Source organism: Lissotriton vulgaris, chromosome 10, assembly GCF_964263255.1.
Source record: "Lissotriton vulgaris chromosome 10, aLisVul1.2, whole genome shotgun sequence".
Taxonomy (NCBI): Eukaryota; Metazoa; Chordata; class Amphibia; order Caudata; family Salamandridae; genus Lissotriton; species Lissotriton vulgaris.
The window spans coordinates 543,231,950-543,247,062 of NC_141698.1; the positions used below are offsets into that span (position 1 = coordinate 543,231,950).

General features: G+C 46.4%; 1 protein-coding gene across 1 annotated transcript in view; it reads right to left on the reverse strand.

Annotated features, from left to right (window-relative positions):
* Positions 1-15,113, reverse strand: part of CREBBP (CREB binding lysine acetyltransferase) — a 1,189,106-nt gene that overhangs the window by 621,064 nt on the left and 552,929 nt on the right. The window contains exon 12 of the mRNA XM_086939791.1: positions 11,284-11,372. Within this exon, the coding sequence (XP_086795917.1) occupies positions 11,284-11,372 (89 nt within the window). The remainder of the gene's footprint in view (positions 1-11,283; positions 11,373-15,113) is intronic.

The following is a 15,113-nucleotide window of genomic DNA, read 5'->3' on the forward strand; positions in this document are numbered from 1 at the left end:
AAACAGGGAGTACCACAGGGATCTAGTCTCAGCTCCACTCTCTTCAATCTGTATGTAGCACCGGTTGCAGACATTACTGATAGATTTGGGGTAGAAGTAGTGTCATATGTAGATGACACACAATTGGTGGTGACACTGACACAACCCAAGGAGCAATGTGCCACCAATTTTAATGCGTGTATGCAGGAACTCGCCGCGTGGATGGCCGAGAACTGCCTTAAATTGAACGGGAATAAAACTGAGGTGCTGATCGTGGGCAGGGCCCCCTCAGTATGGACCTCAGCATGGTGGCCTTCCACGCTGGGCACTCTACCTACTCCCAGCAACCCAGTGAAAAATCTCGGAATCTGGCTGGACAATAAAATTTTGTTCGAGCACCAGACCAATCAAGTGGCAGGCACTTGCTTTGGAATGCTGAGGGTCCTTAGAAAAACCCTGAACCTCCTGCCACAGCCGGCCAGACAGACTCTAATCCATGCCTTAATTACATCCAGACTGGATTATGGAAATGTCTTGTACTTGGACGCCACCGCTAAGTGTTTACAGAGGTTGCAACGTGTTCAAAACGCGGCGGCCCGCTAGATTCTAATGCTCCCTAAGAGAGCGTCAGCCAAAAAAGCACTTAAAACTTTGCACTGGCTGCCAATCAAGGAACGTGTGGTTTTCAAAGCACTCTGTGTAGGCCACCAGATCCTACAGAGGAAGGGTCCTACGTACCTTCACAATATGCTTGACCCTTACCCCCCGACGCGCCAACTGAGATCAAGTGGAACCGGGCTAGTCCAGGTCCCAAAATTCAACAGAGCAAGAATGGGGGGAAGATCCTTCAGAGTCATGACTTCTACTCACTGGAACAAACTACCTCAGAGGTTACAACTTGAAACATCTGAAGCGGCTTTCCGCAAAGAGCTAAAAACCATCTTGTTTCCCACAAATTAACTAAGCGCCAAGGGCTGCCCAGAACTTTGCTCACCAGTTTGTCACTCAGCTTTTCTCTCAGCTCGGGGACACACTAGCTAGTGTAACCAGGCGCTTTATAAGCTTCATATAATAATAATATAGTGTACAGGGTTGTGTCGCATGATGAACAGAGTATGAATACTTTTGTCCCTTTACCACTCCCAGCAGACCCGCCCTCACAGTGCATATAAAGTTCAACAGTGGGGACATCGTCTGCGTTTTTCAGTCACTCATTTCCAGATCGGATTCTTCAGGTGGAAGGGTGCGTATATTCCCACAAAACGCGTTCCATTTCCCCACACTTGCTTCCATTTTCGAGGACACCATCTATTAATACATACTGCCTTTTCCGCCCATTTTGTTATTTTTAATCATGCTACTACTGCATGGGCAAATATTTCCCTCCAAACCATCAATAAGAAACATAGCTAACCAGTCAATGTTTGCAGAGGAACTTTCACTACACAGCAGGACGAGGCAGCATTTTAGTAACTTTTGATCTGTTTCAGCTAGAAAAAGCTTTTTTAGTTAAAACCTGCAGGTGACAGAATATGTGGCCAGTTAGACAAATCCATTATTATGCAGATAAAGCCACAGCTACCAAAAAAAAGTATATATAATATATATATTCAAACTCACAGTTGCCCATAATATATATATATATTACATAATTCCAGTGTCTTTGGACTAAAATGATTCAAGCCCTGCAATAGTAGCACGTGTAGGTCTGTCTGAAGGTGAAGTGGCTGCATTTTCTTTATTCACAAGTAAGGCTGCAGTATAAAAAATACTTTCCAATTAAGAGGTGTGGTACATCAGCCTTTATAGAACTGTCACGGTCCAAATTAGAAGAGCAGTGACTGGTTTGTAGTGATTCACTTCACTGAAACAAGGTAAGATGTTATCCCAAATAGGGCACAGATGTTCTAGCAATCTGTATGGGCTTCTTGGGCATGTGTGAATTGAAGCAGCAGATTCAGTGAATTACGAAGGCAATTGCATGATGGACAGCTGAGGTGTGAATCTTTCTAGCTTCAAGTCAGCAAACCACTCCTGATATCCACCTATTTTAAGGCGCGTGTAATAGCAATTAAACAGTTTTCTTTTTATGTGCCGAGTTGGGCATTCATCATGAAAACTCTGATGAGGATTACAGATCACTTATTTAGAAATATGCCCAAGAGTCCATATGGATCCAGAACATTTTCAAGAACCTTCAACTGAGCACTAGGTGCTCCCTATTTAAATTCCATCTATAAGTGTGACAAGGTGGTTCCCACCAGAAACGAATATGCTACTTACCAGTATGCATCTGTTCTTGGCATGTAGGGCTGCTGACATTCATATCTGTGCATAGATCGCCGCCTAGTGTCGGGTCCGGATGATTGCACATTGTTGTCCTGGAAGAGTCTTCGAAGTATCACGAGATAGGTGGCTCCTCCCCTGGTTTACAATGCGCATGGGCATCGACTCCATCCTCAGATTGTTTTTAGCCATTGTGGCCAAGATGGAGTGAAACTCAGTGAATGATGACCATGCTAGAAGTATATGAGAATTCTGCAGCTGCTACAGGCGTCGGGGAGGAGGGCGGGCGATGTGAATGTCAGCAGCCCTACATGCCAAGAACAGATGCATACTGGTAAGTAGCATATTCGGTTCGAGGCATGTGGGCTGCGGAATTCATATCTGTGCATAGAATACATAGCAGTCCCTCCATTAGCGGCGGCCGCCCGTGCCAGCTGCAGCAGTTTGGAAAAGTGTTTTGAGAACAGCCTGCCCTACAGCTGTCTGCTGTTTGGAGTGCACATCAACACAATAATGCTTCGTAAATGTGTGTGTGGTAGACCATGTGGCTGCTCTACATATGTCTTCCAAAGGAATGTTTCCAAGGAATGCTATAGAGGCCCCCAACTTTCTGGTGGAGTGGGCCCTTGGTGGAATGGTGAGAGTACGTTTTGCTTTCAGATAGCAGATCTGGATACATTTAACGATCCACCTAGCAATACCAGCCTTGGAAATAGGGTTACCTTTGTGGTGCGGTGCAAAGGCGACAAAGAGTTGCTTAGACTTCCTAAAATCCTTGGTCCTATCGATGTAATACATCAGGGCCCTTTTGACGTCAAGGGTGTGGAGCATTCTCTCCGCCAATGACTCAGGATTTTGGAAGACAACTGGCAATTCAATAGTCTGGTTGATATGGAATTGAGACACAACTTTGGGTAGAAATTTAGGGTTAGTGCAAAGCACCACCCTGTTAGAATGAATTTGAATAAATGGCTCTTGGATAGTTAGGGCTTGTAATTCACTAACTCTACGTAGCGAAGTAATAGCTATGAGGAAAGCCACTTTCCACGTTAAGAACTGAATCTCACAGGAATGCAGTGGCTCAAAGGGAGGACCCATCAGCCGGGTGAGGACCACATTGAGGTTCCACTCCAGAGCTGGTGGAGTCCACGGCGGAATGACTCGCTTGAGTCCTTCCAGAAAAGCCTTAATGGCAGGCACCCTGAAGAGGGAGAGGTGCTGCCTATTCTGGAGATAAGCGGCCATCGCAGATAGATGTATTCGAATGGAAGCATAGGCCAGATTACATTTGTACAGATGGAAAAGGTAACAGATGATATTCTGAATAGAAGCATCCAGCGGGTTAATGTTGTGGTCTGCACAATAAATGACAAACCGCTTCCATTTTGCCGCATAGCATGCTCTGGTGGTGGGCTTCCTTGCCTCCCGAATGATGTCCATACAGTCGGAAGGCAAGTGCAGGTAGCCAAACTCTAGGACTTCAGGAGCCAGATCGCCAGGTTGAGCTGTTGCGGATCTGGGTGCTGAATGTCGCCATGGCTCTGCATCAGAAGGCTGGGTGTGAGACGTAGCCTCTGATGCGGTACCACGGATAGTTCCAGAAACGTGGTGTACCATGGTTGGTGAGCCCACGTTGGAGCAACCAGGATGAGAGTCATCGAGTGCTGCCTGAGCTTGCGTGCCACCAGCGGTATCAAGGGTGCTGGGGGAAAAGCGTACGCAAATCTGCCTGACCAGTTCATCCATATCGCATTGCCCTGCGACTGTGGGTGTGGGACCCTGGCGGCGAAGCTTTGGCATTTTGCGTTCTCCCTTGTGGCGAAGAGGTCGATCTCTGGATGACCCCACCTTTGGAAGTACGGTTGGAGTACTGATGGATGGATCTCCCACTCGTGCATTTGGTGGCTGTGCCTGCTGAGCAGGTCCGCCATCTGATTGTCCTTGCCCGGGAGGTGTTCCGCCATGAGGAAGATGTTCCTCTGAATGGCCCACTTCCACATGCTCTGAGCCAGATGAGACAGCTGCGGAGAGTGTGTACCTCCCTGCTTCTGTATGTAGTACATTGCCGTCATGTTGTCCGTCCGGATCAACACGACTTTGTTGCACAGATGTACTTTGAAGGCTTTTAGTGCCATGAAGATCGCCATCAGTTCGAGAACATTGATGTGCATCTTCCTCTGCTGTTGCGTCCACAGTCCCTGCACAGTGTAATGGAGTACATGAGCTCCCCATCCCTGAAGGGAAGCGTCCGTCGTCAGGATGATCTGTGGCACAGGGTCTTGGAACGGTCGGCCCTTGCAAAGGTTTCGTGGATTCCACCAATGCAGAGAGTTGTATGCCCGACCACTCACCAACACTAGGTCTTTCAACTGCCCGTGAGCCTGAGTCCACCGACGTGCTAAGCACTCCTGCAGCGGACGCATATGTAGCCTCGCGTGCGGGACTATGGAAATGCAGGAGGCCATCATGCCTATCAACTGCATGAACACTCTTGCTGGAAGCGAGTGTTGAGGTCTGAATTTTTGTATCAGCGATAGAATGTTGTTGACTCTCACTGAATTCGGCTGTGCTGTGGCCGCCAGAGTGTTTATGGTCGCACCCAGATACTGCCGTACGTGGGAGGGCTGGAGGTGGGATTTTGGGTAATTCAGTGAGAATCCCAGGTCGTGAAGGAGGTGAATGGTGTGGGACATGTGGGCGGCACACTGCTGGGCTGACTTCGCTTGGATGAGCCAGTCGTCCAGATAGGGGTAGACGTGGATGTTCCGTCTCCTGAGATGCGCCGCCACTGTCGCCAGGCACTTTGTGAACACCCTGGGTGCCGTGGTGACACCGAAAGGCAAAACCCTGAACTGGTAGTGCTGGTTTTGGATGGTGAACCTGAGGTATTTCCTGTGTGAAGGGTGCAGTGGAATGTGAAAGTACGCATCCTTTAGGTCTAAAGTTGCGAGAAAATCCCCCTGCCTGAGCAACGGGAGCACTTGCTGCAGGGTCAGCATATGGAAGTGCTCCGACAGGATGTAGTAGTTGAGTGGCCTGAGGTCCAGGATGGGCCTGAGGGACCCGTCCTTCTTTGGAATTAAGAAGTACAGGAAGTATACCCCTGTGCCTCTTTCTTGCATAGGCACGAGCTCTATTGCCCCTTTTTGCAGCATGACGGTGACCTCCTGCTGCAATAAGTGAAAGTGCTCGTTCGACATAGGACAGTGCCTTGGGGGTATGTTGGGTGAGGTGGATGTTAACTCCAGACAATAACCGTATTGGATAAGTTTTCTGACCCACCTGTCCGTGGTGATGGACTTCCAGACGGGCAGGAACTGCTGGAGTCTCCCCCCGACTGGTGGTGTGTGGTCGGGGGGCAGTGACAAGGCGTCACTGTTTGCTGGTGGTAGAGGACCTGGAGCTGTTGTTGCCACGTCCTCTTCCCTTGGCGCTGTTGCCGCGATATCCACCTCGACTCTTGTTGGTGTAAGTAGTCTGGGTGTTGCCCTTGTAGTATTGCGTGGACTGTGAAAGCTGACCCTGTGAGACGCCTCTAGTGCTGGAGCGACGAAAGGACCCACCCCGAAACTGCTGAGACTGTAAGGCACCCATGGACTTAGCAGTGTCATTGTCCTTTTTTATTTTCTCTAGGGTGGTGTCAACCTCTGGGCCAAACAGGTGATCTGGGTTAACCGTTTGGTTGAGGATGGTGGTTTGGATTTCTGGCTTAAATCCAGAGATTCTCAGCCAGGCATGTCTCCGAAGCATAACACTGGTGTTTATAGCTCTGGCAGCGGTATCAGCCGCGTCCAGACCGCACTTAATGGAAGCGTTCGAGATTAGTTTCCCTTCCTGAATCAGCATCTCAGCCCTTTCCTTGTATTGATCAGGCAGGTGTTGCAAAAGGGTCTCTAGTGTATCGTAGTGTGCCCTGTCATAGCGTGCCAGAAGCGCTTGGGTGTTAGAAATAGGCCAGATATTGGCTGCCTGTGCTGCCACCCTCTTCCCCGAAGCCTCAAAGACCTTGGATTCTTTGTCTGGGGGAGGAGCGTCACCCGTCGTTTGAGAATTGGCCCTCTTCCGGGCATTCGAGACGACAAGGGAGTCCAGAGGCAACTGTCCTTTAATGTACGTACGATCAGTAGGCGCTGACTTGTATTTTTTGTCAATTCTAGGGTTTATCACCCTCGCCCTGGTATGTTCTTTAAAGATCTCAGCAGCATGCTTTAAAACACCCTTGAGCATAGGCAGAGTTTTTACAGTCTTTTCCGATACTGAAAAACTGTCAAAGAGGAAATCCACATCCACAGGGTCAGCATGCAGCTGGACATTGTGATTGTTAGCAGCCAGTTCAATGAGGGCATTGAAAGCAGCAGAGTCTTCTGTAGGTGAAGTCTTTGCAGAAAAGAGTTGAGGGTCTTGGCCTGAATGAGGATCTCCAGGGTCACCACCAGCTGCCCAGGGCTCAGTTGTATCCTCAGGGTCTGTATAGACTGGATAACTGTATTCATCCTCATTATCTCCCTCACCAGCGTCCACATCGGAGTAAGTGAGCGACACATCTTGAGTCTGTGGTGAAAGGGGTTCCACCAAGACTGGAGAGCCAGCAGAGTCCTTCTTCTTTCTGAGAGGGATCTTGTAAGACTCCAGTTGGGGTTCTGGGGAGATTTTCCGCTTCAGGAGGGAAAGCCTGCCTGTTTCGGCGTCGATGAAGTGCTCCTGAATCTCATCCCCCGAAGGTCGTCGAGGTCGCGGGCCGTGGACCACTGGCGACGCCTTCGGCGTCGAGGAGATCTTTTCGGGCACACCGGCCACTGCCTTAGGCGCGAAGGCCTTCGGCGCCGTCTTAGGCGGCAACGTAAAGAGGATCAGCGTGGACGCCTTAACTGGTTTCTCCACAGGCTTCTGAGGCGGAGGATCCTTCGGTTCGACCGCCGCGGTGCCGTCCCTGATGCGCTGCAGGGAGTCTGTCACCTTTTAGGTGAACGCGGGGGATGGACGCACCGGTTCAGCGGAGTCCTTCGAGGTCACCTTCGGAGTCGAGTCCTTCGAGGCCGCTTTCGTAGTCTACTCACGAGGCGCAGCGCCCTTGGCCTTGTCGTGCGAACGAGGGGCAGAGAGGACCTTCGGGTCATCGATTCGCTTCTTCGGGTCACCCGAGAGTTTTCTTCGGTTCGTCGACAGCCTTCTTCGGGTCGACAAGGCCCTTGCCGGCGTCGACCTCCCTCGGCGCCGACGCGCCAGTATCGACCACCTTTACTTTAGTCTTTGGCGCGGCAGACTTCGTCTCGACGCCCTTGACTTGGCTTTTCGGCTCGACAGCCATCTTCGGCTTATTTGGCGCCGAAGCCTCCGAAGTCTTCGATCCGACCAAAGCGATGCGCGCTTTCGATGCTTGCCCCTGCGCAGTATCTGGCGTCGAGACCGTAGGTTTCACTATCGGTTTCGTTTTGCCAGGGAGTGGCTCAGTAACAATGTCCGTGGCCCGGCCCGAAGGCGGAGCCGTGGAACCCATATCGAGATCTTGGGTAAGGCCCGAAGGCGATCCCTCGACCTGGGCCTTATAAAGAGGCACGGCCCCAGAGTCAGTTTGAGGAAGCTCCTCGTCCGAGCTATCCTCCATGGCCCCGAGGGCACCGTCGTGGTCTCCTACCTCCTCGACGACTTCCTCACTTTCGAACACCTCGGCATCAGCGTCGTAGTCTTTTTCGATGTCCGACGTGGGGTTTGATTCCGAAGCGTCCTGGATATATTCTTCCACGACATTCCCAGCATCGAAAATGTCAGCAGGCGCCGGAGCAGATTGCTGGGCCTCCAGGCGCGCAGCTCGTCGAAGCTTAAGTGTCTTTTTGGACCTGAAGCGTGAGCAGGCCATACACTTGGCCTCATCGTGGTCCGGCGACAGACACTTGTTGCACACCGGGTGGACGTCGATGTGGGGGTACTTCGAGTTGCAGACCGGACATCTCTTGAATGGACCTCGGTCCATGATGGATGGTCGATAAGTCAGGAACGTCGACTAGGCCTTCTGCGCCGAGAGCACGCGGAAGTACAGAAACCGGCTCGGAGCCGAGCTAGAAGTAGTAAAGCCGAACGCAAGACAATACCGACGTATAGGCTAAAGACCTTTTGGTCTCAAGAAAGTTTTTCTATCGATTCCGACAAGAGGGAATTAAAGACATCCAAACCCAATGGCGGAAAAAAACAATCTGAGGATGGAGTCGATGCCCATGCGCACTGTAGTCCAGGGGAGGAGCCACCTATCTCGTGATACTTCGAAGACTCTTCCAGGACAACAATGTGCAATCATCCGGACCCAACACTAGGCGGCGATCTATGCACAGATATGAATTCAGCAGCCCACATGCCTCGAACCCACTCACAACAGTGTCAAGGGATTCACATTTCTTTCTACAAACAGAGAATTACCAATATGTAATATAATGCTACTCACTCAATCTCAGAAGACTCACAGGCCGAGTTAGACTTGTCAGGATGCAAATGTGTGACATGCCAGCCACACCATAAGTGGTTTTTGAGACTCGCTTTCCATTAACACTACTTGGCAGAAGGTGCCCATAAATTGGACATAACACAGATGTAGTAGTATGGTCTATCCCAATGTTGATTTGAAGACTGTACATGGCTATGTATTTTGCTTCAAATTAGATGACTAATTTCAAGCAAACTCAGGGTGTTTTGCAGAACATAGACAGCCACCTTCATTAAAAGACATTCAATGGTTTGAGTAGCTGAAGCATTTTTAAATACATTTATAAAACACTACTGAACTTTCAATGACACTACTACTCTAGTGGCATAACAACTGCATGTGCTCTAACAAAAGCAAGTAACATGGTCCTGAGTGACCTCTAAATGGGTGTAAAACACCGCCCTAATTTAGATGCATTTGTCCATCATCCCTTAGGCAGCAGTGTCACAATGATATGTGCAGTCTTTCTTCGCCTTTCCTCTCCAATTCATTATATGGAAGTTAATTCAGAGAGAGAGACCCACAGAACATTATACGGTGGAAAAGAGGGGAAAAAACTTTTTTCAGTGCAACTTTCAATCAAAGAGCCATGCAGAGTAGGTAAATAGCCTATCCTCCTTTCCTGCCCGGAAACACCCAAATAGCATACTTCACCTACAGCTTTTTTTTTGCAACGTTTTATATTCGCATTTTTGAAAAATATTGTAGAAACAAGAACTAAAGATACATGAGCAACCCAATAGTCAGTTCCTGACAGTTCAAGTCTATTAGCCCCTTAAGTGCTACCGTCGGCCAATGGCCGTCTCGAGCACTACCTCCGTAGAGCTGCGCACGTCTGTTGGCCGATGCGGCCCGCCCACTCATTAAAACCACACCACTGCGGCGGAATTTGCGCCGCGGTTCAGTGGTTAAAGGACAGTAAATATGGAGCAGCATTATATCCAAACACAGGCATCTCCAACAAGTCGATCGCAAGCTACCAGAAGCTGCCAGACTCCTTCAGATTAGCTTGCAGCCTTGAGTTTATTTTTAAATAAGCACACTGTCAAGTTTTCCTTTTAAAGTTATCGGAAGACTGTTTATTTTACATTATCATCATCAGGTTGCAGATTGCAGGGCCTGGTAATGAGCAGTGCTCAGTCAGATTTATACCCGAGGATGGGGCACAGAGGTGAAGATTTGAAGCCCAGAGGTATTGAACTCTTAAATAAAGGTCCTTGTAAACTCAATATTGGAGCTGAGAAAAAAATGTTTCTGAATGATTATAAAAATGGAAGAAAAAGTAAAAGTTATCCAAGTTTAACTCTTCATTTTATTTTTTCTCATTTCAAAGTACTGCATTTACAAACAGCAGGTTTCTTGTTCCCTGGTGGCAGCAGACACTATGCCATATATATAATTGATAAAATACAGTCATTTGTTTTAAATAGGAAAAATTTAAACTGAAGAAAAGTACTTCAATGGAACAAAGTCTTAATCTCTTTCTCCACTTTCAATTAAGCCAATTGTGTCAATGTTTTATGAAAAATGTTTCTTCACTTTAAATTCCTCCCATTTAAACAAATAACTATTTTATTGTTCTAAATATGGCACAGTGTCTACAGGCAACTGAGAGCAAGATGCCGGTTGTTTGTAAATGTGACACTTGGAAATGGGAGAACATCTAACTGATGAGCTTTATGGAGTACATAAAATGCATATGTTAACTTCAGTTTACAGACAGCAGGTATCTTGCTCCCAGCTGCTGGTAGAGACCATGCCATATGTATAAATGAAAAATACAGCCATTGTTTTAAGTGGGACGAATGTAAAGTGCAGAAAATGTTTCCATATTATGGACGTTTGTACAGAACATTTCTTCCTTAAATTTCTCCCATTTGAAAAATGGTTGTATGCTTGCATTATACATGTAAAAGGTATGCCCTGTGCCACAAGTAGATATGGCAAGCTCTTAGTCACCCAAACACATAGATCCCACTCAGACACACATGTTCATACATCCCTAAAGACCACACTCTCACTAGCTAACATGGCAGCCTTATCATAGTGACCCTATTCAAAGTATTTTGATCAAGCCATAGTTTCTGGCCAATGGACATTAGGCTTACAGTCAATTAAGCTGAGCGTGGGGGGTGTCTGGTACACTGCTCGAGTTGCTCTGCCTTCAGTAGTTCATAATGATTTTCCAATTTGTCATGTGAGGTTTGACAACCTAGGATGATGTGAACTTCAGCCTCAACTCCAAATTTCCATGACAGCTAAATAGTGGCGAGTAGTTCTGCCCCGAAGGCACAAAAGAAAGACAAATGTGATGCGAAACAAGTGTATGCCCTATTAGGCTAAGAAATCACAATATTAATGGTGACTGAGGAAGACTGGAATTTCAGCATTTCCTTACTGTCATGTACAATGTGACAACCATCAGTGATGTAGGTTTTTTGCTAATAACACCCAATACCCATGAGCACTAAATTGCAGTGAGATTTGAGCAGAGAAAGACATCAATAAAAAGACAAATCTTTTTCAAGCTCCAGGTAGCTTACCTATTCTGATAACTGTAGTAAGCAGCATCCCGGGGAATAGTACACAACTGTTTCCCGTAACAACACAAGGTCTGGGGAGAAAATTCAACCTGCAACAAAAATTCTGAGGTGAGTGATGTTGACGTAAATGATAATCACTAGCAACAAAAAAGTGCGTACATCAGTGAAGAATAAAAAGTGTACTAAAATTGAGGTTCAAAGAACAATCCTATGTCAACTGTCTTTCGTTCGAAATGTTAATTCTGAAATTTATGAAAAGGATGCTTTCACATCCCAGACTATGAAAAAGCAGTAGCAGACCAAGAATACCTAAGCAGCCATGTTTAGGAAGGTGTGGGGGAGGGGAGAAATTTACAGCCAAACGGCCAAATTGTCATATACATTCATCATCATATAAAGTACTAAGAATATGCAAAAGTACTGACCTGTATTTGTCAATTTATCTTGTGTTTTGTAAATGTTAACTACCTTTACATAGCCTTTACTAGCCTTTCATCAAATCTGTATACAGTGAACATCTCCACTCATACACAAGAAGGTGGTAATTATTTTGAAGAGAAACATTTCTCTCAGAACTGAAAGGTTTTAATTTACATTAACAGCTTGCGCCAGACATGGCATCAGGTTTCCCTTTAAATCTACTGAAGTCACATTATTATCAATCTTTCACAACCCCTATGTCCCCAATGTGCCTACCAATCTGCATTTAAACATTTTGTTGTATGAGATTCAGTAGGCAATGTTCCCCTCCACAATTGTCTCAAATTGACAATAACAACAGTTATCCCTTCAGAGGCACCACCTACACAAACAAATCAGTCTATCCGAGATCTCTGTTCTCGAACCTAACGGATCAATTTTTGTTAACAAAATATTAATATTAGTTTTATCTTCTTGAGAAGTCTCACTGCACACAGACTAATAAAGCACACACTGTTATCAACAGATTCAGCACTCATTCACCACACACTGGACGTGGTTTTTCTTCAGATTCCTATTCATATTGTTTCTCTTCGAACAGTTCTTACTTCTGTGCCTAGTTTCAGACAGTTAAACAGGAGCATAAAATTAGGTCTGGAGGAGAATGAAAAGATAAAGTTGATTACCTGTACTCTTAGTTCTCTTTCAAGGGAATCCTCATCAAATCCCTAAGCACTTAATAATCCCACCCACATGCAGGATCCTGGAGAGCGTCCTAAAAATATAAATGTTTTTCTTTCTCACTCTCGCCCTCTCAACTGGGGATCCTGATGAATAATCATAAGCACTGAATAGAATAGTAAGCCCATCCAACAAGAAGCAGACATGAAATAACGGCTCCAACAACTACTCAAAAAGATTCCTCTAAGTAGCCAGTCCTACTTGAGTTTTTTCTTTGGAGTAGGAATCTAGACAATAATGCATAGTAAAGGTAAATACAGCTCTCCATCTACCTGCATTGTATATTTCTGAAAAGGGAACATTTCTTAGGAGAGCTGCAGTTGCAACCTTTTCCTTTGCAGAATGTGCCTTAAGTCTACTACGCAAGGATGTTTTAATCGGTATAAAAGAAGTATATAAGAAACTATCCACCTAGAGACTGTCTGTTTTATGCAAAACCGGTTCTCCCTTACTGGACCATAATTTTCATATGTCTTTAGTATTATCTAGGTAGGATTCCAGATGGTGTAGATGGACTAGGGAAAAAGGAGGGTAATGAAATGTTTTGTTTAATATGAAAATAAAACTATTTTCAGAAGGAAGCCGGGAGGAAGTCCCATCACTGCTTTTACTATGAAAAACAGTGTATGGTTCTAGGAGCATAATGTTTGAACGTCACTAACTCTGCGTGTTGAAGTGATGGCCACAATGAAGCCACTCTCCATGCAGATGCAGCAAAGAGGCTTTATGGAAAGATTCAAATGGAGGATCCATTAATTTGGAGAGAATGTAGTCGAGTTCCCAAGGGGTGGAAGGTAACCTAATTGGAGGGAACACATTTTTAAGCCCTTCTAAGAAGTCTTTGATTACTGGAATTTTAAAGAAAGACAATTGTGATGGCGATTTTCGATGGGCTGTTATGGCCACCAGTTGTACCTTTATAAAAGAAAACTGTAAGCCAGACTTTGTTAAATGAAGATGACACAGTATGACAACGTCTTCTTGGTACACGATTGGATTGTTCTGGCTTTGAATGCACCAGAAGAAAAACCTCTTCCACTTATAAACATATAATTTTCTTGTGGAAAGTCTTTCAGCCTCTCTCAAAATGTCCATACAAACTAGTGCCAGGCCTAAATATCCATATTGGAAGAATTCAGGAGCCAAGCTGTGAAGTTCAGTGATGGAAGGTTGTGATACAGTATTGCTCGTCCGAACTTGTACAGGAGTTCCTGTCTACCCTGCAATCTCTTGAGTGGCTGTTTGGATGGGTGAAGGTGGTCCGTGAACGACCAGTGACGAATATGCTACTTACCAGTATGCATCTGTTCTTGGCATGTAGGGCTGCTGACATTCATATCTGTGCATAGATCGCCGCCTAGTGTTGGGTCCGGATGATTGCACATTGTTGTCCTGGAAGAGTCTTCGAAGTATTACGAGATAGGTGGCTCCTCCCCTGGACTACAGTGCGCATGGGCATCGACTCCATCCTCCGATTGTTTTTAGCCATTGTGCCCAAGATGGAGTGAAACTCAGTGAATGATGACCATGCTAGAAGTATATGAGAATTCTGCAGCTGCTACAGGCGCCGGGGAGGAGGGCGGGCGATATGAATGTCAGCAGCCCTACATGCCAAGAACAGATGCATACTGGTAAGTAGCATATTCGGTTCGAGGCATGTGGGCTGCTGAATTCATATCTGTGCATAGAATACATAGCAGTCCCTCCATTAGCGGCGGCCGCCCGTGCCAGCTGCAGCAGTTTGGAAAAGTGTTTTGAGAACAGCCTGCCCTACAGCTGCCTGCTGTTTGGAGTGCACATCAACACAATAATGCTTCGTAAATGTGTGTGTGGTAGACCTTGTGGCTGCTCTACATAATTCCAAGGAAAGCCATGGAGGCCCCCAACTTTCGGGTGGAGTGGGCCCGTGGAGGAACCGTTAAAGTGCGCTTGGCTTTTTGATAGCAAATTTGAACGCACTTACCGATCCACCTGGCAATACCTGCTTTGGAAATGGGGTTGCCTTTGTGTTGTGGCGAAAAGGCAACAAATAGTTGTTTTGTTTTCCTAAAATCTTTGGCCCTATCTATGTAGTATATTAGAGCTCTTTTGACGTCTAGTGTGTGGAGCATTCTTTCCGCCACTGACTCAGGATTTTGGAAGAACACTGGCAGTTCTATAGTCTGATTGATATGGAACCGTGAAACCACTTTAGGAAGAAACTTAGGGTTAGTGCGGAGTACCACCCTGTTGGAGTGAATCTGAATGAATGGCTCCTGGATACTTAGTGCCGGGAGTTCACTAACTCGTCGCAGCGATGTGATTGCTATCAGGAAAGCCACTTTCCAAGTCAAAAACTGAATCTCGCAGGAGTGCAGAGGCTCAAAAGGTGGACCCATCAGCCTGGTGAGGACCACATTTAGGTTCCATTCAGGAGCTGGTGGGTGTCGTGGAGGAATAACTTGTTTGAGTCCCTCAAGAAAAGCTTTAATGGCAGGCACTCTGAAAAGCGAGAGATGCTGCCTGTTTTAGGGATAAGGCGCTATGGCAGACAAATGTATACGAATGGAAGCATAGGCCAGATTGCATTTGTATAGATGTAATGGATAACAAATTATGTCGAGAGTAGATGCGTCTAGCGGGTTGATGTTGTGGTCTGCACAATAAATGACAAACTGCTTCCATTTCGC